This window comes from Pomacea canaliculata, linkage group LG3, assembly GCF_003073045.1.
Source record: "Pomacea canaliculata isolate SZHN2017 linkage group LG3, ASM307304v1, whole genome shotgun sequence".
Lineage (NCBI taxonomy): Eukaryota > Metazoa > Mollusca > Gastropoda > Architaenioglossa > Ampullariidae > Pomacea > Pomacea canaliculata.
Genome location: NC_037592.1, coordinates 22,611,033 through 22,635,278, shown reverse-complemented (window position 1 = coordinate 22,635,278; position 24,246 = coordinate 22,611,033). Strand labels below are relative to the sequence as shown.

The window sequence follows — 24,246 nt, the reverse complement described above, 5'->3', positions numbered from 1 at the left end:
CTGACACAAGCAATTATGGAAGATGTCTTAAGAACGGGATTAGAAGCACCTCCCTCCCTCTAACCTCCGCTGATGGTCCGTTTAAACACACCTTCAGTTGAGTTTCTGTTGACACTACATTAGGCAGCATGTGTCCATACGCGTTTGGGTATATGTATGCAGTGGGGAAACATGTATGGTTAGTATATTGTGCATGTGTGTGTGTGAGAGAGAGGGCGTATGTATTTGTGTGTGTGTGTGTGTGGAAGGGTAATGCGGCTAGTGTCCGGGCGCAGTGAAAGGCATTTACTTTTTCATTTTCTTATGCATTTCATTTTTAGGTCTACATAAAGTAGTGCGTACAGTGTCGTCTGTGTCTGATGTAAATGTCAAGTGGCGGGAGCCGTCATTAAGGCGTTCATCTTGCAATATGTCATTTGGCAAATAAATTAAGTTCGTCTTCTACGGTAATAGTAAGAACAGCAACTATAGACTACACATAAAATTCACACATGTCTGAAAGCACATGATATTCACACATATATAAAAGCACTTACTTAAAACTCCCACAGAAACAACAGCAACAACAATCTCAGAAGGCACTTTCCAACAGAATGATCAATTAAGAAACAATAATAATTGGCCAATCAACCGCTATTGTTTAATAGCCAGAAAAGAACATGATTATAAAATCGCAATGAAAATAGAATATCATATAAATAAAAGTTGCGTTATTTTTTTCTGACTCTGTGACCTCTCGTAAAAACTTTGACAACTTCTGTCACAGCTTCTTTGAGTAAGGGCAGATATGCTGAGCACTTAGGGAACGACTTTGAAGATAATCTGCAGGCGTGGTTGTCACGGTGGTTGCATGAGATTTGGTCACACGGAGTAGAACCCAGACTTGCGAGATCTGAATAAGAAACCATATAAATTTTATCAGTTACAGAAAATAAGCTTAAGATAAAGGATGGTGAGACAGATATTAACATCAAGCTATGGACAACATAAGCATCTGGGTCTTTTGAAACATCAACACTACCTTCCATAGAAACACTCACCTAAGCTTCTAAAGATCAGCCACAGACCTAACTAAAAAAACTGAAGATATTTGAAAACTCATTATCTATTTTTCTACAATCTCGATTGTCCTGGCTGGTATTTCTACCTGCGTTCTTGAAAGCTTGAAGACCAGTCGTGCCCCTTGTTCTCGTGGTAGAAAAGATATAATGCTAAGTTCTTTACAATGTTTTCATTTGTTGCAACCAATAGAACTCATTTTAAAAGTATTTGGATTTATGTAACATTTTCTTTGTATAAATCCTACTCTGAGACGCTGTAAGGCTTTACAGCAAAGAACAAGTGAACTTCGTCTTCTTCATGTAGTTTACATAATGGACACAGCAGGTCATGTGCAGTGTGTTTTCTATATTGAAAATAATGAACTGGACACACCTACTCTAAATTTAGCCAAGACTGTCAGCAAATAGTACTCTAAATTCATTTTCAAATATTTCTTACAATGCCTAAGAACCCATTAGTAGAATAAAAAGAAAACCTCTAATTATGCTACATCCTTAATTTCAGCTGTTGCCCTTGGGCAGCGCTAAAAAGTGCCACCTATGCAAAAATACTGCCTACCAGAGGTCCTTCGTGCCAGCAGCAATCACCATCCTGAATAAGAAGCACAAAGACTCGTAGGGCTGCCATACTATCTGGCATCCTCCTTTAGGAGATTTCACATGTATGTGAGAGAAGGTGCAGGTGTGTGTGTGTTGAATGTCTTGTATGGGTATGTCTGGCAAATATGTTGCGTCATGCTCATATTATGTTTGTATATGTGGTTGGGCTTGTGAACAAAAAAAAAAAAATTATGTCTTGGACTTCCTCGGGCAGACAATAAAGTTTGATTTGATTTTACTATGAATATGATCTTCCCATTCCTGCCATCTACACAAAACCTGTCGTTCTTTTAATTTGCCTATAAACTTGCATGCTGACTCATCCGGACAAAGTCAAATCCGAGTGAAAATAACTTTATTCTTATATTAGATATCCAATTTATTTTTCCCTTTACATCTAAATCAAAATGCATTCTGTAAACTTTACATGACAACCTATGATCATTCATTCTTACAAATTTCAACCAGTAATGAATACTTCTTGTCACTGAATTTACTGTTATTGGGTATCTGTAATTCAACAAAAACTAGATCATTTGGAGTGCGATTAACCCCGAGAAATGTAAAATGCTAAAAAGGTAAACTTCTTCACAATATTGAGATGCCTTGTCTAATTCCCATAGTTCTGTACCATATTTTAACACAGGCTGAACTTGTATACCAAAACTACATCTGAACTGGTATTATTATACGATCCTAGAATTTTCGTTATTAAAAATAAACCTTTCTTTCCTCTATTTGCCAAGTCTTGACATACCGCTGTAAAACAACAATCCTAGGTATTTATAAACATTAACAACAGGCATTACAGCACTATTGTAGGTCCAGCATTCTCTTGCCCCTAAAAACCCACCCTTGCGAGGACTGAGATATAGCTAGAGTTAATGCCTAGATATAGCTAGATAAAGTTAACACTGAGATGTAGCTAGACTGAGTTAACAGTGACTTTACAGCTTCACCCCTATGCAGTTTTCCAGAGGTCTCTTTCTATTGCATGCGCTGACTTTCTGTCCCCTCTAAAAGGATTGAAAAGTTTGCGTTGCACTTGTTTTCTTTTGTGGATCCATATATTTGGAGTCATATCCTTATATTTGTCTCTATCTCTTTGGGCCTTGTATTCCCTTTCTGCAGCCAAGCTGGGTATAAACACTTTAATTCTACCAGCTTCTGCTAACTAGCCTTCTGTTATCCATCATCTCTACTCATTCATCCCCATTTCCTCAATTCTTCATCTTACTTACTTTTTCTTTATTTGTTTACTTCTTTTTGTATGTTCTGTTGTACTTTGCCAGTGTGCTGTGCTTGGATCTTCCACATAATCAGGAACAAGCATGTTTTAAGTCAACTATTCATGTTTATATCGTATACATCAAATGATATTTCTTCTTTGTATTTTCTATCTTTTTTCACATATTATCACAGGACAAATAGATATGCAGGCACATACTTAAACACACATGAACAGATAAACACAAACAACATGCATATACACACGGTTTCTTACAGATGGATGCTTTTACAAAATTAAAAAGATATATATAAAAACTGTACAAAACAGGATTATTTAGAAAAAAATATAGAAACGTAGAGAGACAAAAAACAATGATAACAAAGCCTTTAGGCAGACAACAAACCGGTATTTGGAAGTGGTTGAGAGCCAGCTAGCCAGCATGGGAGCTAGCAATCCACCAAGAAGAATCTGAGTGGGATTGTAGATGAGCAAAGGAATTGTCAGGACTGACAAACTATCAAGCTTGCTGAAGACAATCCTGAGGATGGGTATGCCTTCAGACACACAAACACACAGACACCACACTATAAGTGGACCCTATGTACATATATACATGTGCACAGATGCACATTACTTACTATGTGTGACATCACTCTATAGCACAAGAACAAACCTATAGGCAAATGAATCTGTTGCATCATTGTATGCAGGTGAAAATGCTTGAGTACAAAGTAATTCACATGCATATGCATGCACACACACAGAGAGAACCTTTTACTCACACAAAGTCATTTACTCGATTACTTACCCAAAGTCAACGATTTGTGTGTGCAGCAAAACATTAAAGCTACAACGTCAGGAGGTCTGTATGCAAACCAAGTGTTGGTTGCGATACAGAAAACCAAAAACAGCAGACAAACTTGTACACATACCACTGTAGGAAGAAAGAAGAAAATGCTACTTATCCATAGCTTAAAAGATTGTTCATCACACAACTTTATCATAAGTGCACATTTAATAGATAAAATTTTTGAATAAACAAAAATGATTTTTGCTGCTGAAAGCTTCTAAAGCATTTAAAGAGAAAAAAAAAAAACGTTGTGGGGTGGAGGAGGAGAGGGGGGAAACCTTCAGATCTGATGAATACTGTATATTACAAAAGGAGAAAATTCTCCTTATTTGCCTTTGATCATAGAATAGGCAGGGAGAATGACAGCCATATGAACACACAGTTTACTATGTTGAGTGAAGTGATTCAATGTTATATAAACCCCTTGACTTCTTACCTATGAACACCATGATGATAACGCTGGCTGGATCAACTTGACATCATGCTGTGAGAAAGTGTCACAAAATGCGTTGTAGATGATAAAGAGAAGGACCCCACTGAAACATGCCGATAAGGATCACATGCCATGTGAGATCCAGTGTGAAGTATCTTAGCAGTCTAGTCTTGTCAGAAATGGTTGAGGAAACAAAACAGAGAAGGTCAAACTCTTCCTGACCAGTAGTGAAGCTTTGTACTGTCCATTGTAAACTGGTGGTCTCTAATGAACATGAAATATTTAATAATAATTGAATTTGTAAAACATGTATTTACCTATGTGGAGGCAAGTTCAATGTACTCTACATTAAACCAACAGTCACTATTCAAGAAATATGAGCCACCAAACATGGATCAAGATTAAAAACTGAGGAATGAGCAGAATAGTATATTTGACAACAAAAGATCTTTCTTCAAGAGCTAGATTTTTAGACCAGACTTAAAACCTTCAAAGGTAGACTGTCTGAAGAGAAAGGGGCAGACAATGCCAAACCTTGGGAGTCTGATAAGGAGAAGAAGCATTTGCTAAATCATGCGGTGCATAAGCAGACAGAGACAAGAAAGCAATGGCCAGCTGGGTGTTGAGAGATGAGAAAGGCTAGTCAAGGAAACAAAATGCTATGTGCAATAAATCAAACTTGGCTACAATAAATATCTTACCTCTCTATCGTGCAAAACAGTTGTGGCCTTATGCTCTACTGGGGGTGAAGAGGATTAAGATGAATAATGCAAAACATACATTTGTCAGATTTTATATGCAGTTAAAAGAAAGAGATAAGAGTCTCTGTACACCAAACGTACGTCAACATCCTCTTAGAAAAAAAAATGCCAAAACAAACTCCAGTCTACCCCACTCTTATGAAAATGTGTAAGAACTGTGAAATGAAGTTTCAAACCTGCTCATCTCTCTAACAGGTAAGTTTGCAGAGAGAAGCCATTGTCTGTTGATAGTACGCATCATTTGTCCACATGCTAGAGGCAGCACAACAGTCAAAGTCAGCTGAGTAAAAATATCTAACCTGCCCACAGTGCAGGAAATCGGCAATTCCTTCTACAATCTTTTTCCAACCTCCAGAAGCCAGACATTCAAAGTTGGTTTCGGGTAATTAATGGTAAGACTTGTTTCTATAAAAATGGTATCGCTCTAATTTATGACACGGCTGTCCGAAATGGATATGGCCCGCAGGCCGAAAAAGGTTGGGCATCACTGCTGTAGACTATAGACCACGGTGTTTATAATTCTACAACATTCCTGTTTTGGTCCTGTTTTAGTCATAATGGACAATTGTCTAGTATGTGACAGTGAGAGACTCAAAAATACTTACGGTTGCAAGAAGAAGAGCAGGAGTCACAAATATGCCCTGAAGTTTAAATCAGACATTCTTTTATTAAAGGTAAGCATGTCAAAGGCGTCAATGTCCTTCTGATATGAATATTTAAACAAGTCTGATGAAGTTTTCACATGACAGTTATATGAAAACTTGGTCAAATGTTTGTCTATACTTGCACAGTTAAGAACGGCCTTAAAGCATAGCATGGTATTAATTCATCTGCAATCATTTAATAAAAAATAATATTTCTGAAAATAAAAAGTAATACTGTACATTCATAAGTTACACTTCACTGTAATCATTCAATTACTCTCTCCTTCACAAAGTTTGTGATGCATATGAAAAGGAAAATTTCTAAGGCTAGTGCTATCCAGCAAGATGTCAACATTCACATCTGAGACTTGTTATGTGTTGATCCATCCCATCAAATTAAGACAATCCAGAGGTTTTTCAAGCAGCAGATTTCAAGGGATGTAACTACAGAGAATATACCCCATTTTGGAATGCAGCAGTTTCTTCCCTTAAGCAATCAAATGTTCTTGAGTTTAAAAGAATATAAATTCAAAATGAATGCATGCCCAACTAGCTGTTACTCAGCAGGAAAGGTACACCCTTTGAAAGCTGACAGTTTAGCACTTCATGACTGAGTTAAATAAGCCAAAATACACAAGACATAAAACAAGATAGAAGACTATTTTAATTATTGCAAATGCAATGACAAGGATCTAACCATACTATGCTCACCAAAAAGCTTCCAAATGCAGAGTTAAAAATTGCTGCAGCCTGAAGAAAAAAAAAAAACTTCACTTTGCATTTTACAATAATTTTAATGCTGTTCCATCCATATCTGTAATTAGCAAAAGCCATACAGCAACGTACAATGGTATTTCCTGTATGAGAATGTTTGATAGAGAGAGTGAGGAAGGAAGAAATGGGAAAAACCGAATAAGAAAAGGAGAACAGAACTTCAATGTATTAATTATATCTCTGACCTATTTCAAGGAAGATATAGGCAGTCAGGTTGAAAAGAGAAATCCAAGAAAAGAGGAGAGAATGAGGTGGAAAGAGTAGATAACAGTAAATGCACAATCTCATAAAACACAAATATGTTTGTATGACCTGGACAGGTCACAGATATTTATCTTTCTATTATTTAAAAAAGCATTTTTCCACCTCATTTCCACCTGTAGCTTTGGTCAAAATTACTGCTGAAGAGACAGGGGGTGGCATACAGCTTAATACAGTAAGACTGCAAAAACAAATAAGAGATCATTTTGATGAACTTCAATAGTAATTTCAGTCACAAGAAAACTGAGCACACATATGTATTTGTTAGAGTTGTGCTTTCATCTTCTTTTCACCTTTTTAACATTCTGTTTGACATTAACAATTCAAAACTTATTTACAAAGGTAACATTATAATTCTTACTACTTAGCAAATAAAATAAAAAGGAAATACTGGAAAAAAACTATGTTTTGTTGTAATGCATGGAAATCACATAAAAGATTTTTTTTAATGTACTTTTAAGCAAGGTCAAGGCATTATGCTCATTCTGGATTTAGGATGCTATATTTCATAATATCATATTTTTTTTAACATGCTGCCTGGTGGTCACAAGCTCATTTTTGTCAGGTTTAAAAAAAATGAGACACTTACCCATCCAACAGATGTTTATTATATGATGTGTGCTGCAGAACTCTCACAACAACATGGATAAACAGGGGGAAGAAGATAAATGTGAAAGACTGGACAAAGATGTGAATGTTCACCTGAAGAAGTGCTTTCCTGAGGTCCTAAGTGAATATATAACAGAAAATTATTTTTTTTAACAGCATGAATAATTGGGCAAGAGCATGTGTAGGCAAAGGTGAGACAGCCTCACTTACTGCAATCAAAAATTAAAAAAAAAAAAAAAAACTGTAGTAAGTATTCAAGCTCTACTCTCAGTGTTTTATAAAACTCATCTTAAGTAATTTTAACATTTTATGATTATTAATACAGATAACATAGTATGGTATACAAGGCTGAAACTGACTTTGGTTTCAAGGGATAGTCCACTTGCAAGAAAAATTAATGATACTGCGAAGTACTTCACAGTAATTTCTGGCTTCAGAGGACCTGAAATGAAATTGGTAACAAAATGGCATCTTTATTAACAACAACAAAAATTTGTTACTGAAAATGATGATGATGGCAGACATAATTATCACAATACTTTATGTTTTCATTATTTAGAATACAATTAATAATTTCTAGCTTGTTGGCCACGGAAGATAATTTTAATGTATAGATAATACGTTATGTAGTAGACATATATAATGATATTTACTAAAATATATATATATTATGCGGCTAGTAATTAAGCAGGTAAATGTAAAAAAGATTTGCATGTTTAATGTTAACATTTTCTGAGTTTATTTTATTAAGCTATGTTTGCAATATGTACTGAGTTTAGTTTTTACAGATCAAGAATTTGATTCAGGCGTTAAAAAAATCGTTTACCTCCTTTGGCACCAACATAAGGTTTCCATTTTGCGAGAATAATAGCAACTACGACGCCAGCTAAGAACCAGTTCTTCTTTATCGCCCTGAGCATTTTTAAACTTAAGCAGATTAGTTTGTTTTATCATCATGCACACAAAATGCTCCCTAAAACAACATGCGGCACATGCCTTATTGTGTAAAGGGATAGTCGTGGTGCAGTGGAAGAAAGTCGTCTGCTAATCACACTTCCGGTCTTGTCTTCCGGAAGTGTAAAGTAAATGTTTTATTCCGCAAGAATAAAGTGTTCAAATTATATAAAATTAGTTATAGGGCAGTGTTTAGAAATCCGTTTCTTTATTATCATTTTATTTTGAATGTGTATTTGAAAGAAGAAAATAAAAGTAGATCATTTTTAGTTTTTACCGCCGCTTGGTACCATGACAGTGGAACATGTAGACATCCATACATTATCATGGCGGCTGAGTCAAAAGCAGGACATAACAAGTTTGCTGCACCGATATTTACGTTGCCTATTTCCTGTCAAATATGCCTTGGAAAGGTAAATTACGAGGCAGAATTTATTAGGGATTTATGTGTCCATTGGAGTTAAAGAAATCATAATACTTTTGGAATTGGAAAAGTCTTAGTGTATGTAGATATGGATAGAATTAGAAGTTAACAAAACAACATCGGTGTAGTCAACAAAAGCAGTGTCCCTTTCCATTGTGATAACTATTTTAATGTTGTCTGTTAGTGTTATATCAAATAATAACAGGATATGTTCATTTGTTGTCACAAAAAATGCATGTTTCTATGCTTAGTCAATACACAGCGACTATAAATTCTAGATCACAACCAGCAATACACTTTTAACTTGTTTCGCTGTACCTGACTTTGTTAAAGAAAAAGCAAAGTGTGTGGTTTCTGATTAGTTCATGTTTCTGTTTTTTTATTAGCACTTAGCAGCCTCCAATTTAAATGGTTAAGAAAAGCATCAGCACAATATTTTTCAACACGGTTTGACTGGCCCCTTTTTCCTTTACTGATGTAAAGCAGTGTATTTTCAAAGTCTTACGAGAAGAGATCTATTTTGTATTCATAACAAAGATGGCTTTCTTGAAATTGATCAGAGGTCCTGTGTGCTTACCCCCTAAAGTTTACATGCTTGACAATTGATCAGCACAGTATTAATGCATTCTTCAGACTGATTATTAAATAAATTAATCCTGTGTTTAGGTGAAGCAGCCTGTCTTGTGCCCCAATCATCATGTTTTCTGTGCTTCCTGTATGGAGATCTGGTTAGAGCGAAATCAACAATGTCCTGCTTGCAGGGTGCCAATAAACGAACACAATCCTGTTAAACATATAAGAGGTAAAAAAACTATATTATAAAATTCTAAATTAGTGTTGAATTTCATAATTATTAGAGTTCTAGATAGCTTTTGTTGGTATTATTTACTGGAACCGTGCTATCTCTCTCTTGTCCTAACATTAGCAAATAGATTTGAAAATCTAGGCTGTCTTGACCAGACTTGGTGCTGACGCATGCTGAAATGTCAAGTATGTGTGTGTATATGTAGCAAGAGAAAGAAAACAGTGAAAATGTGTTTATTTTGATGTGCCTCTCAGTTTGTTTGAAAGGACTCTTTTTTTTTTCCTGTGGAGGTGGCCCCTGGACCCCTCTTTTTGGAATAATAGAATAATCTGTATTATATTTCCAACATATGCTGTACAAAAGGTGGTCTAAATCAGCCAGAAGATGATGAACAAAAAGAGAACAGCACGGAGTTACGAAGAGCTCGTTTTAATCTTTTGTTTCGAGAATATGAGGTAAGGATTTAATGTGTTGAAATAAATGTCTGCATTTTTATGTATAATTTATATACATGGCATGGGAATATATCTAAGACATTTTCTTTTCCACCAATTACAGTCACCAATAGATCGAGTATGTTTCTTTATAACATTTAACTCAAATGACCATACCAGTCATCAAATATAATAATAATAAGGGTTTATGTAGTACCTTTCCAAAGATTTGCTCATAGCGCTTTAAATAAATCATACACAGACTAAACTATGAACAACCATGCACCAATATTCGCATATGACATGCTCACTTCTACATTATCCACAAAGTAAATTACAGACACACGCTATACATGCTCATGGTCAGGACAGGGTCCCAGTGAAGTTGGAGTGGAAATTATGTGTCTTAAATTTAGACTTAAAGGAGGCAAGAGAATTGGAGTGTAGAAATATGACTGCTTACTGTAGAGAATACATTGGTGGTCACACTTCTCATGTAGGGTATACTAGCAGTAGCTAAAGGGAGTATACTGCTGTCAGACCCTTTGTGGACTATGCAATTATTGCTCTTTGACCATAATTATTTAGACACACATCCACAAAACCTATCCTGGTATCTAAGATTTTTTGTTTAGTAGTAATGTCATATTAAACAGTGTTTATAAATCGACATATACTATATAATGTTTTAAAGCTTGTATAGAATAATATCAGAGGTATGGAATGTATCTGGCTAAGATCTATAGTCAGTAAGAAAAAAAAACCCAAAAAAACATGCATGCACACATACAAGCTTCAGTATGTTGAGTGCTTTCTAATATTATTGCTTTTGAATTTTTTATACTTATGATTTAGAATTTGAGCAAATGTTTAAAATCTTTCTTTTTCCTTTTTGTACGAGTTCTAACCATTGATAAAACATGCACTCACGCATTCAGTTTTGTGTGTTTGTGAATGAAGGTACAAAGGTTGATGATGTTTAAATTTTATGTATAGACTGCTCAGCTACAACTGGTCTGTTTCTAGGATGAGTTGGATCATCTACAAGAGGAAGTAAGACTGCTAAAAACAGAGAATGTCATTCTCAGATCTAAGCAGAATGAAGACTCCAACATAAACAGATTGCAAACAACCAGCCACAAAAGCAGCATTGGCCCTTCCAGTGTTGAGGAAAATGACAGACTACTTCTGCTGACAAAAAAGCTGCAAGATGTACAGAAGCTTTATGACAAGGTCAAGCAAGACATCAGCAAGTACAAGCAGGTATTCATTCTTATTTGTGTGTGTGTGTATTTTAGATTTTTTAGAGTCAATTTACTATTGGTGCATTATCAAAGGTTAGATATATGGCAGAGACTCTTACAGACTAAAAGTAGTATGTTTTTAACAATAGCTTGTTCATGCCTTATTTGTACATTTTTTTTTTTGGGGGGGGGGGGGTTATATGATGGAGGGATGGAAGAATAGTATAGCATCTGTGTTTGTGAGATTTCTGAGATGAGAAAACATCCAAATTCACCTGGTAGGTATCATTATTGTGTATCTTGAGTAATATTTGTAAACAGCCATATACTATGGCTTTCACAACTTCAGTTTTTTAGAAGAAAAGTTATAACACTTTATTTATCTAGAGGGCAACTCAGGCAGTTATAGCTGTTAAACATTTTAACATTTTTTTCTGCCAAAACATCTTAAATAATAATATATTAAATAACATATTTCATTATCATTGCCAAGATGTTCAGCCATTTGTCTTTCTAGGAGAATGGTGAGCTGAAAGACGAAAACATTAATCTGGTTAGAGAGAATGCTAAACTTCGTGAGGAAATTGCACATCGTTCTCCATACAGGTACATATGTATTACCCATATGTATTTATGGTTGTTACCTTAATTTATTTGCTTGTGTAAATATATTTCCTCCTAGAGTAATAACATGTTTATTGTAACTTGTAAGGGTAGTCATCTTTAAGCTTAATATATTTTCTTTCTTTTTTAAAAAAAAGTGTTTTCTAAGGTTTTTAAAGTTTGACCTGAGTCTTTATGAATGACAGAAAGAAAATCCAAAAGGCTATTCACTCTTTTTAAAAAAACAGTACATTTTAAAACTTAAATTCTTTCACAATATATGGGCAAAGGAGATTTTTTGGGAGTTTTTTTTTCTTTTTGTAATGCCACCCAGTGCAATTCTGATTGATAGGTATGGACGTTACACTGTTGCAACATTGGAGTCACAGTTGGAAGGGCAGCAGAAGGAAATTGCTAGGCTGAAAAAAGCTTTGGAGCGCAGTGATCAGTATATCAAAGAATTGGAGCACCAGATTCAGTGCAGTCAAGGAAGCATCAAACATTCAACGCCCAAGAGAAGTCACAAAAAGTCGAACACAGATTCAAAGAGAGAAAAGTTACATCTTTCACAAACTAACTCCAAACTATCCCAAAAACGTGTGCAGGAAGACAGTGTGTCTGTTGATATTAAAAATCCTGTCATCAGTATTAAAAATGAAATTAATCAGCAAAACTGTGGTGTAATCAGTGGCCAATCAGTGGCAAGACAGTTGTTTGGTGGTGGTAGGGATGATGATTATGCTACCTTTGATAGAATGAAGCAAGCTGAAAAATTAGACGAAAAGCATCATTTGTCACGAGACTGTCATGTTCAGAATGTCCAGGGGGAACCAGTGCAACTTAGGGATGAAAGATATTCAAATGGGCTGACACACATAAGCAGAACTGACAGGGCATTGGTGAAAGACTTCAAAAGCTTTACAGGTAATGCTGCTCCAGAAAAATTAAGGACTGATGAAATTAATAGGACTAATCATTCAGTGCCAGAAAGTGGTAAAATATCTTTGGACAGCAGAGAACTTTCTGGTGTGCCTAAATATCAAAAGGGAAATTTCCATTCACAGACAAGTACACAGTCATGGCATACAAGTGACAGACATCCTAACATCCAACAGCTGTTCAAAGAGGAAGAGGATTTATTAGCAAAGCAAAATGAAAGAAGTGACAGAAGTAGGAAAGCCTTTGAAACTCAAGATTTTGATTCAATGTATAATGGTATTTGCAAAAAGTATGGATTGAATCCCAAGATTGACCATCATGCCAAGGAGAAAGAAAGGACTGTATTGGATAGAGAAATTCCAGAGTCCATAATGAAGAAACCAGAACTGTCTGGAAATTGTGATTTCAGGGAACGATCTCCTGGCAAGAGAGTGCAATTTGACTTGAATGAGAAAAAAAGTGAGGAGACATCATTTGATCTTGAGATGCCCAGTCCTTTAACATCATCAACATCCATTGGAAAGGTGTCTATAGATTCAGGAGATTTTTCAGTGGATATCTTGCCTTCTCATATGCCTTTATCAGTTAATGCACACCATTTGCATAGCAGCAAAGTCTCAGAAAATGATACAAAATCGGCTACCTCTGAACTTTGCAAAAGAGATGTGCACAACCTTCCTGCCATTGTATCAGAGCAGCTTAGCAAAAATGAAGTTTCTTATCCATCAGAAGTCTGTGTCCATTCACAAAGGACTAGTTTGGAGAGGAAGAGAATAGAAAATGTGGAGACTGATTTATTGCAGATCTCATCCTTACAAGGTCAGTCATCAGAGTTCCAAAGTAGCAGTGTTTTGAGTGGCCCAGATATCAGCACACCACAGTCACTGACAGATTACACATCAGAGCGTTCTCAGGCAAGCCAGAGCTTCAACAAGACAAAGAGAGAGAGTGGATCCTTCGATCTAGAAGGTCCTGGGCTGGATGACACACAGACAATTCAGACTGAATTAAGTGACCTAGACATTTCCATGACTCCAGAGCTCACAGATTGCCTGAAGCTTCTGAATCGGGCTGAAAGGAAAGTCTACCAATCAGACCCATCAGACTTTGGCAAACACCAGGGTGGGTTTGAAGCCAGCCATGTTCCTGGACCATTGCATGTGAGTATGCCAAGAACATATATAGCAGGGACCGCTAATGTGCTGAGTGGTTGGGAGCATGGTTTCTTTAGCAGCTTGAAAGTGAACCCTTACAGGCACAACACCATGTCACAGCAGCCAGCAGGCTATCATTATGGAAATACTGTTGGAAATGGCTCAGATTGGACAAACTCTCTGATGGGGAATGGTGGGATCAGTACCACAAGGGTGGATGCTAACCAAACTTCAGATCTCAAGCAAGCTTACAATGGGTCTGTGCAGTCCTGCCTTCCACATCTGCAGGCAGCTGGGCAATCCCTGGCAGAGAAGCTGTTTGCCTTGCCAGTTGATAATGATGGTAAGAGAGTTAGGCCATTTAAAATCAGCAATGTTGATCAGCTTTTTTTAAATTTCAAAATTTAATAATTTCAAAGTAATAAAATAGTAATGTGGGATAATTAGAATCTGTGCAGAATTATGCAAATTTCAAAGTGCAGACACTTCACTTGATATTAATGTAATCTAAGGCTATATAACTACACAGTCAACATCCCTGGTGAATCTTGATAACATTAGGACATGCATAAGGACAGTTGTGATGTCTAACGATGATTAAAATATATCTGTCTATAAATTGTTATGTCTGCTTATTATTTCATGCAGTATCTCTGTTAATGCTTGTGGTTTTGGTTTATTTACCTGACAAAATGATTTTGCTGGCAAATGATTTTTGGATGATTTCATAATTCTCTGCTTCTTTTTTGTTGTTGTTGTTGTACAAGTGTAAAGTTAGTGGCAATGAATCCATCATCATGACCTTCAAATTCTTGATCTTTTAGAATGGCTGCATTCAATATATAAAAAAATAAATATTTTCTGTGTCAGGTAAGCCAGTCCTTCCAAGACCTGCCTCAGCTCCATCTGCCAGCAGCAATATTTTAACACATGCTTTTTCATCCATCCCTTCTACATTCTTGTCCACTGCAAACTCAAGTGCTCATGGAAAGTTCACTGTTACTTCTGGTTTTAATCCTCACACAGACAGCTCCTATGGGTTTAGTGGTGCATCACGAAGTGTCTCGGATTTTGAAATAGATCTTCTAAAATCTGGGAAGTCTGCCTCCTCTGTGTCTTCAGGAAAGTATGGTAACAGTAACTACAGTTACGTGTCAGATGCTTCCAGCATGATTGAATGGCCAAATATGAAAACTGTGGAGTCATCTTTTTCACCAGAACCAAAGAAAAGATTATTTGATTCTGATGATGACATGGATCTGAGTAGTCCAAATAAAACCACAAAAATATTGTGAAAGCGACAGCCTTGAAACATATTCACAGATCTTCTTTGAGTACTTATTACAAAAGTAAATCAGTTCCAGCATTACACAACCCCAAAAGGTAATCAAACATTTTCTTGTTATTCTTAGTAAAGATTGATGTTGCTTAGTGCTTTATAAGCAGTTAAATGCCTTATAAGGATGTGTGCATTTATTTCGCGTGTTTGGTACATAAATGCCTTCCAGCTTTTTGTATTCATTAGGTGAATTTTTATTTATTCTTAGTTCATTGCTGTTCACTTTATAACTGTACAAGTAGTCTTCCTGTGTGCGAATCCACCTCTGGGCGTACCTGTTAGTTTTGGTCCATATCTGCTCTGCAAAGGCAGGGGCAAAAAGCAAGTTGATGTAGTCAACAGGCCTTGCATCCTTGGGTGGAAGGTGCTTGGGGCCTGGAGCATCGGTGAAATTGATAGGCTAAGGTCCAAGGTCTACTCCTACAATGGGCAGCCAAATGCCATGCACGTCTTAGCCATTGCCCTTATCATCAGCTTGATCAGCATCATCACTCTCTCCACAGCTAGACCCTGCATATTCAAACAAAAACAAATTATTATTACTATTATTGTTTTGTATAATAACAAGCTATAAAAATGCCACACATTATAAGTAATGCATGTATTTATGTGCTAACAACCGCAAAATGGAAGCTATAATTATATGTATATATTTGGATTCCTGGAACATTAGTCCCCAGTGACTGTCACTTGGAGTCATTAGGTAATAATAAGGTGTGACTGTCGGATGTATAGGGAGATATCTTTTTTCTACATTTATCATGTGTTTTTATTGATTGTTGATATTTTTATAATTAGATTTAGACAGGGCCTGCTAGAGGAGGATATATTTGTTTTGTTAACAAGGAAATAAATATGGGACAAATAAGCCTTTGGTCCTGAAGGAAACAAGGCATCTTCCAGCTCTATCGTCACTTGGCTGTTTTAACTGGAAGAATTAAATCTGGCAACAGACTAGCTTAGCATCCTTTGCCGGAGCAGGCTGGTCTTTGGTCATCAATACAGTCATATGCTCAGTGTAGTATGACGAACACATACCTACCTTGCATACGCATGACGTATTACACACGCACAACGCTCGACGAGCCCCCGCAGATGATGATGAGGATATAGACATTTGTAGGTGAATTGAATAGAAGAGGCACAAATTCAGAAGAATGTCACTGAGAGAGTTATAAAGAAGACAGCGGAGAAGACTTGTTTTTTCCCGCTCACTCGGCTATTTTTAGATGTTGATTTTTTGAGGGAATGGATGTTGGTGTAGGGGTGAGGTCGCTGTCCTTTGCATGTGTTGTCTATCTAGTTTTTGCTATCTTTTTCTGTTGGTGATAAGATTTGCTTAGTCTGTTTTGGTGGTGCACTGTGCTGGTGCCCTTTTAAAATTTGGATTTTGCAACCCAACACTATTTAGGACTGCATCTGTCCACTCTGCAAGTTGAGGTTGTGGACCTCATCATGTACGTGGATGTTTTAAATTGTGGACATTTTTTTTCGCTTTGCGAAACAAGGTCCTTTTGCTTTTTCTCTTGAGAATAACAAATTGCAATTAATGATCATCAGGTCAGCCTAAATGATACTTTATTTTCAAGATTGATTTCACCTAACCAATAACTATTTTTATCCATTACTTGTGTGGTTGTTTACAGACAAAAAGTTTAATTAATTAAAACAGTTTATTTACCTCATCCATTGATCGTTCTGCTGACGATTGGGCACATACCGTCCTCACAGCATCTTCCCACGCCACCTTCCAGACATCTTATTCTACTAAATGGTACATACGCTCGTCCTCAAAAGTTTGCTCTGCAGTCTTAGTAATATTGCTAGCGACTATATTTTCCACATTGACATTATCACATCTTCATGTGGCATCCACTAGATGTGCCTTTATCTTAAACTTGTGTTCCTTGATCTCCAAATTATTGTAGTACATGTTGGTTACGGGCATGTACCTGTTCGTTGATTGAGTTTCGCGCCCGTGTATTTCCTTAGCTGACCAGCACTCGGACAGTGTGAAATGCATGGGAACTTTAACAGCAAGCATACACATGCATGGTTCTGCATTCGAGGGTTATTTCACATCTCTCAAAGAGTTGCATAATTTAGGCGACATCATTTTGAGAAAACGAAGAAATCTCTCGGGCAGCTTGATACATTCCGTAGTGATACCTAACTACAGCAGTTTGACTGCTTTCATGAACATTTTACAATATTTTTGCAATAAGGTGGAAGTTGTTTATGGTATCTGCAAGGCAAAGTCATCTCCTCTCTTGAATTTTGTAAAACCTACTTTTGCTCTGGCCACAAAATCGTGTCCATGTCATCTCACACTTTGTTGTCGCTCTTTCAGATATAATTTAAGTTGGTGCACAGGCACGATCGAAATAGAGGGCACGATTCCATTCTAATTAAGTCTTTTGGTTGTGCACTTAACGCATTCAAAACAGAAACAGCAGCTTGGACCGCATATTAATACATTATCAAACTTTGCTAAACAGATGTAACCAAAGGTAAGAACTCTATCTCACGGGGTCTATAGCAGTCTGCGAGCACTACCCTCAAAATCTAAAGAGCCATGCTAATTTTAGTAGCACTGCAGTAAATGGCAATCGGAAATTCCTCTCAATTCCAACACACACCCCTACAACTTCATTTAATTCTAACACATAAAAGTGCAACGATATGTAGTCTGTTGTACATAAAACATCCAGCTACCACTGTATAAGAGAGAGAAAGTGAGTTCCTGCCCCTCAAAAAAAAAAAGGGGGGTGGAGAATGGGGAGACCCCACAGACCTTGAAGATGTACAACAAGCTCAATAGGACAGAGCCCTACATGTAGTAATTACCAGTCACCTCTATCCAGAGACTTAGGGTGTCCAAGTTGTCAGCAGGCAAGTGTCAAAGATCACATTTCTAACAGTGTTAATTAAACAATAGCTGTGTTTGTGTGTAGGTGGATGTAGAGAGATCTTGTATGGGCAAAATGCTCAACTATTTTTTTAGTACTCAAAATGTGAAAGATTTCATGGAGAATATTTTATATGAATACTGAATATTGGAATGTAATGTGGTTTTTTCATATTTTTCTTATAAATTATTTGCAGCAAAGAAAAACATATTTTCTTATGAAGCAATAGAGTTGTATTGCAAAGTATGATATTGTTCTGGTCTAACCACATGTATAAATTATGCTTGTATTAATGGTATTTGCACACAATCCGAGAAAAGTCACTTGCCAAATAAATGTATGATATGTTGTCTGGAGTGTTTGGGTTTATTTTACCCCATGGGTAACATCTCCTTTTTCTTTGTAACCAAGGAAGGATACTTAATAATAATAATGCAGAATTTATAAAGCGCATACTCACACTCCTAATGAGCATGCTCTTAGCGTTTAAGAACAAGAATGAAACACAGTCAGCATACGAAGGACAGGAAAACAAACAAATAACATGAACTATAACAAAATAAACAACAGTACTAAACAAAGAATAAAATCAAATAAAGAAAACACAAAGAGAAACCAAAGAACAAGAACAAGAACTGAGAGTAACATGATATTGCAAAAGGAAGGTTGTGAGAGAGGACTAGCATTATGGGAAATGTTGTTAGGAGTAATGTTTACGGAAGAGGTGCGTTTTCAGTGCAGGTTTAAAGGACTCAAATAGTGATTTACAGTCATTCTCGCTTGCCATCAACATACGTCTGTATCCTAAACGTAATTGTTATGTCACTTTCAAGAAAAACACCATTCACGCACGCACGACTCATCATCCCCATCTCTCTCTTGCTCTGTGGTGTGTGCATGCAGTGGACATGAAGTAAAGTTATAGGAAAAGAGGAGTGTTTATGTAGACGCGCTCTCGCGCGCGCGCACACACACACTGTTATACTACACTAAGTGACTTTATTTAAACTGCTGCTGGTAGTGGCAAGGTCTAATCTTTGGGCAGCCCGCACGCTAAGCATGGCCTGAAAGATCATCTCGTCGAGCTTCATCATGTCGCAGTCACGCGCGCCCAGCGTGAATTCCTCGTTCCAGACAGACGCCTTCACCACCAGCACGTCGACAAACTTGGCTAAGGTATCACAGAAATTCCGAAGCCTCTTCAAGATCCCTTGGAAGTGCAGAACTTCTCGACCAAAATCTTCCCCCATTGCCTCCACTTCCGATTGGAACTTTATTAGGAAAAATTCATAAATCACATGATCGGCCATCTGCCAGCCGCGGAGAACCTTTCGGTCGTCGTCCGTCAGGCGGTGGCCTCGACCTTTGACCACCGCGTTCAGCTTGAAGTAAACGATGTCTCTCAGCTCCAGGCAGGCTTTGCGCTTGAGGAGGATGAGGGACTCGTCGAAACGCTCCATGATCATCACCAGGTGGAACTCGTGGTCCAGCTTGGCGATGTGCTCGGTCACCGCCTTCTCGTCCTTTTGCCGATTCAGCGGCAGGCCAGAGTTGAAGGCGATGGAGTTGTAGATCTCCGGAACCTGCAGCGATTCCCTGATGTCTTTCCGAAGCAGCGCAGACAAGGAACCGTTATTATGTTGCTGCTGCTGTCTCAGTGACCTGGCGGCATCGTTCATCAGCTGCTGCAGCATCTGCATCACTCTGGGATCCGTCTTAGATCGCGCTGAGCTGGTGTCGTCTTCTGCTTTTGACACAAACTCGGCGGAAACCCTCGGTCTTAGCGCGATCTTGGTGTGAGGACCTGAGCTGGTACCTGACATCGGCAAGTCAAGTAATCTCGTCGCTAACACACGCAGCAAACTTTTGTCAAATTTATTGCCCGAATTCTTCGTATCTTCAAGTTTTTGTAAGTGCGAAGGTAAACTGGTTTTACCTGTAAAAATATCTTCTCCTTTGGTGTAGTTTTTCCCGGGCGAGGGTTTGGTAGAAGTGAGACAACGTATTGGATTATTTATTTTATCTGTTTCATTGCATTTTGCATCGAAAGTATCCAGGCCGTTGTGTGCCAGCGCAGATGGTTTTCCTAGGATGTCTGCAAACATTTGTTTCTTTATTAATGAGTTTAAGGTTTCCACTACTTTAGGAAGGCTGAGGATGTTGTAGTAATGCACAGCTGACTCGAACCGCTTCGTCGGCTCACGCATGATGGTCAAGTAAAAGGTGTCTGGAGGCATGAGGTGCTTGAGAGCCGTGCTGTTGAAGATCATGTGATTGAACAGCACGTGGTACTGCTGACCAACTGCGATTGGTTGCACCTGGTCCTCCCGGAAGCTGCCGGCCTCAAAATAATTGCTGCGGATCGCGTTGATTGGCTTGTTGGGGAGAGCCACGTTGAGGTCATGGGTCAAAGCGTATCGGGCCAGGATGTTTGCCACCGTCGTACTGCCCGACTTGTGGATCTGAACGAGCGGACAGAAAAACAGACTTGAGACTGCAAACAGAGAAAGAACCTCAAAATTAACTATAGTTTCCATGCACACGGAATCCATAAGTCTGCAGAGACCACGAAAACATGTTGTTACTATTATTATTACAGTTAACAGTGGAAAAGCAAAGTAAGCAGCCAGTGTAATATCACTTTTAAGCTCATGCAGTACTTTTATTGAGTAGGCCTGATCCCATTTCATGGGAAACTGAACTTACAGCAACCATCATAATTAATATATTCATAGACTGGAGTGTGGAATAAATAAATAAAAACTTTCCATAGTACAGATATTATGTAGGATAGCAGCAAACAACAATTATCAACAATAACTGACAGAATTGTCCTGAACATTTGTCTACAGCTATTGATTATGAACACATAGCCACATAAACTAAATGAGAAAAATTGCAAATTCAGCGAGGGCAAATGAAAGTCTAAAATGTAGGTAATGCAATAGTAACACATAATAACACATAATGCTGAGTGTTACCCTGTTTATAATGCGACTCATGCGCGTTTTGCAAAATACTTTTTGGCATACGGTTAAATTTTGAAATAACTTTTTCAGTAGATCAAGCAACATGCATATTCATGCGTGCAACCTTCAGGAACACGATGTTTGTCGGGTGCTGCTTGCTCTTGCAGTCCAGTGGTCGACTTGGCGGTGCAGTGCAGTTCACGGTGCAGCCAGAAGACAGTCTGGCTGTTACATCCATCAGCGAGCTGCTCCCATTCAGCACGAGGGTGTAGATTCCCGGCTTTCCCAGTCTTGCAAACACCCATTTGCCCCATAAACTGACCGTCGATACCCTGAATGAAGGAAAGAATTCAAAAGATTCAGCTTTCTTTGCAACAAAATTCAAGAGAGACAATATCGTAAGAATTCTAGGGAAGAATGGCAATTAACAGTCCGTACGTGTATGATTAGGAAGTAGTACAGAAATCACTTGGTTTATGTATATACAACAGACTTATTATGAACTATGAACTTATTATGAACAGGCCTTCTGTTACAGTTAACTGTGATGCAAAAAATATTTTTTAAAAAATTATTTTTGAATCTTCGGCACAAAAGACTTAATACTTACAGAAGAAGAAAATAAAATATCCTCCACAGCACACGTTGGAGACTCCGCTGAAACACAAAACCACACAGGTAGTGAATGCAAATACTCTGCCACCTATGATGAGAGTTGAAAAAGCATCGTGAATCATTGATCGGTCGATCGATACCTGTCAGGTGAGTTGAAACTAAACATCTGCCTGCAGGGCGCTCACCTGCTGTCGACAAACACCGATGTGGAAAGTTGATCGTCAGATCCGTTTTTTGGGGGGTGATAATGAAGCAGCTGTAGGGGATTCGTGGCAATAATACACTCAAACGACTAAACTCTCCAGAAAATCACCTATAAACTTAAAGATGTTATAGTGGAGTTAAAGTAATAAAACACTTCCACCGAAATAATGATGTAATCAGGATATGATGATGATAAGAACAAGAATTAAGTCATCGGTGTTACCAGAAACAACAACTTTAAAGGTCAAGGTAAACATCAGTGTTTTCATGACAGACTTTGTCCTTAAGTAGTGTTTCTAACGCGCCCGAAAGCTTCTGTTCTTTCTTTTTTTTTTAAAAAAAAAAAACCAGGAGGAGGGTCTGGTGCAAAAGTTCTAAAATGTTCCAGTTTTTCTTTATGATCAGGTTAAGTTCAGTTTAAAATAATAATTCCCAAAATAGGAGTTCGTAATTATTTTTCAAAATATAAGCCTTCAAACATCTGCAGTCTCACCTGCCACTAAGAAAGCAGAAGAAAATTACCCTCTACACTGGAGAGCACCTTATAAGGGTTATTTCTAACAGCGAGTGTGGCTCAGGTCAGCAAATATATGCATGTCTTATAGTCAGATGAAGAAATATTGCTCAGGTTGTGTTTAGAAAGGGATTCTTTCCCAAATAAAACAGCTGATTTTGGAATACAGCCCTACAGAGTTGAACTTTATTTGGATGTCAAAGATAATCCAGTCCAATCTTTGACTGAAGAACAAAAAAGAAAATTAAAAATAAAACCAAATAGGCCTAAACCGAATTCACTCGACTGGTAAGTAAATCTTCTCCAGATGAAAATGTAATGGACAACAACAATCAATGTAAAATTTATTTCTTCCTCATTTATCACGTGTCCCCCTTTTATGCTCTCACATGTTTGTCGCCCTCAATTCTTTTGTAACTGTTTCGAGCACTCACATCAATGGTGCCCTCACACTGTCGGTTGTTCTTAGTATTGTGCTGGATACGGATACGACTGATTTGTGTGTCAGTGTCATGATATTACTTTTAGACCAGAAGCTTGTAGAAAGCAGTTGGTGTTGTATATCTGGTGCTTGAAATTTGTTTAATTTTTAAACCATCCACAGTACTTTGTTTAACAGCTCGTGCTTTTGTGTAGACACTGATGTAGGAAGAACTCTTCCTAACCCTCTCGTTACATCGTTGACAAATCCAGGTGAGATTAAGAGAAAAACACTAACATAATAATATCTCGTGCCTCTTTGTCATAAGATACCACCGGAATGTTTTTTGTAATACTGCTCTTTTTCAAACGATTTTCGCCGAGCAATCGGGCTAGCCTTTAAATTGTTTGGATAGCAGCTTTCAATCGTTGTTAATTAAAAGTGACTACAAAGTAAGCGAAATAAAAGCAAACTTCCTTCATCCACTACCAAAATTAATTTAAACAAGTAAAATAACTTTACCATTTTGTTGGTTTTTTCCCCCAGTCCGTCGTAGGACACTGTTGCAGTGTATGACACTCTCCCGAGGGAACAGAGCTCAAGTGAGGTCACAGGCATAACTGAAACGTCCACAGTTTCGTGAAAAGTGGCGGCTCTCATTGCGCCCAACCGGCTTTGACGCTTTTGTTTACACGATAGTGGTCACGTGACAGCAACCGCAAACAACAAAGGTAGGACAATAGACAGGCGTCGCGCTTATGCAAGGTGTAATTTCGAATCACCGTGAGCACACGTAAAGACAGGTAAGGTAATTCTAGATAGAAAAAAAAGACAACTCCAGGTAAACAATGAGAGCTTGGCATGGAGGATGCTTTGATAGTTGTCAAAGGGCGCTAACTTGGATTCATAGGGAGTGGGGAGGGGGGGCTTGAGCGCCTCGCATCTAGCAGTGGAGGTCATTGGTCAATGACAATGAAAATTCTTTATTTACGAGAGGTAAAATAAGCAAGAAAATGCTTTTTTCCATGTGGCCCTCGCCCTTTACAGGGAAGGAAATCAGGTCAGGTGTCAGGTCCATGGTTGCGCCGCTCTGTTGATCTCATCCTACACAATAAATTGAAAAAAATTTTTGCTAACAGCGAAGAGACTAGACAACGCTTATTTAGACCTTGTCCAAAATCTGACCGCCAAATGCATGTGCAGTATTTTGTCGTCCATGTTTGTCTTAGTGTGAAGACGATCTACTTTTGAAATGTTTGCGCCTCCTCTCGTTAACTCTCATTTATAGAGTCTTTTCACTGCCAGCAAACCTTAATCGCCATACGCATGTAAGTTGTCGTCCACAGCTGGTTTTATTGTGCAGATGATGTACAGAGCGGTGACGAACTGTCTTTATACGCATGCGCAGACCATCCCAAGCCGATCGGTCCGTCCCAACAATCATCGGGGGTCGTAACACAGGCAACCGACGAGAAACATGTGTCCTTCCCGTCT

The 24,246-nt window shown here is 37.9% G+C and overlaps 3 protein-coding genes across 6 annotated transcripts; 1 reads left to right on the top strand and 2 right to left on the bottom strand.

The window, feature by feature from the left end:
• Positions 1-618: 618 nt before the first annotated feature.
• Positions 619-8,278, bottom strand: LOC112559783 (sodium/bile acid cotransporter 7-B-like). Of its 4 annotated transcripts, none has more exons than XM_025231184.1 (11): positions 8,051-8,278; positions 7,584-7,666; positions 7,205-7,341; positions 6,721-6,796; positions 6,292-6,330; positions 5,542-5,577; positions 5,113-5,188; positions 4,179-4,278; positions 3,825-3,826; positions 3,296-3,446; positions 619-892 (listed from the first exon to the last, which is right to left on the bottom strand). In XM_025231184.1, the coding sequence occupies exons 1-7, from the start codon at positions 8,142-8,144 to the stop codon at positions 5,174-5,176; spliced, it is 480 nt and encodes a 159-aa protein (XP_025086969.1). In that variant the 5' UTR covers positions 8,145-8,278; the 3' UTR covers positions 619-892; positions 3,296-3,446; positions 3,825-3,826; positions 4,179-4,278; positions 5,113-5,173. The 4 variants fall into 4 exon arrangements, with proteins under 4 accessions (XP_025086969.1, XP_025086970.1, XP_025086968.1 ...); XM_025231185.1 differs by lacking the exon at positions 3,825-3,826 and adding an exon at positions 2,903-2,969; XM_025231183.1 differs by lacking the exon at positions 3,825-3,826.
• Positions 8,279-8,374: 96 nt separating this feature from the next.
• Positions 8,375-18,395, top strand: LOC112559781. Its single transcript, XM_025231180.1, has 7 exons — positions 8,375-8,591; positions 9,269-9,404; positions 9,771-9,862; positions 10,868-11,104; positions 11,603-11,691; positions 12,041-14,124; positions 14,652-18,395. The coding sequence occupies exons 1-7, from the start codon at positions 8,505-8,507 to the stop codon at positions 15,074-15,076; spliced, it is 3,150 nt and encodes a 1,049-aa protein (XP_025086965.1). The 5' UTR covers positions 8,375-8,504; the 3' UTR covers positions 15,077-18,395.
• A 623-nt stretch (positions 18,396-19,018) lies between these two features.
• LOC112559567 lies at positions 19,019-23,506 on the bottom strand. Its single transcript, XM_025230899.1, has 4 exons — positions 23,275-23,506; positions 21,609-21,655; positions 21,123-21,330; positions 19,019-20,491 (listed from the first exon to the last, which is right to left on the bottom strand). Exons 1-4 carry the CDS (start codon positions 23,410-23,412, stop codon positions 19,019-19,021), a joined length of 1,866 nt encoding a protein of 621 aa, XP_025086684.1. The 5' UTR covers positions 23,413-23,506.
• Between the last annotated feature and the right edge of the window lie 740 nt (positions 23,507-24,246).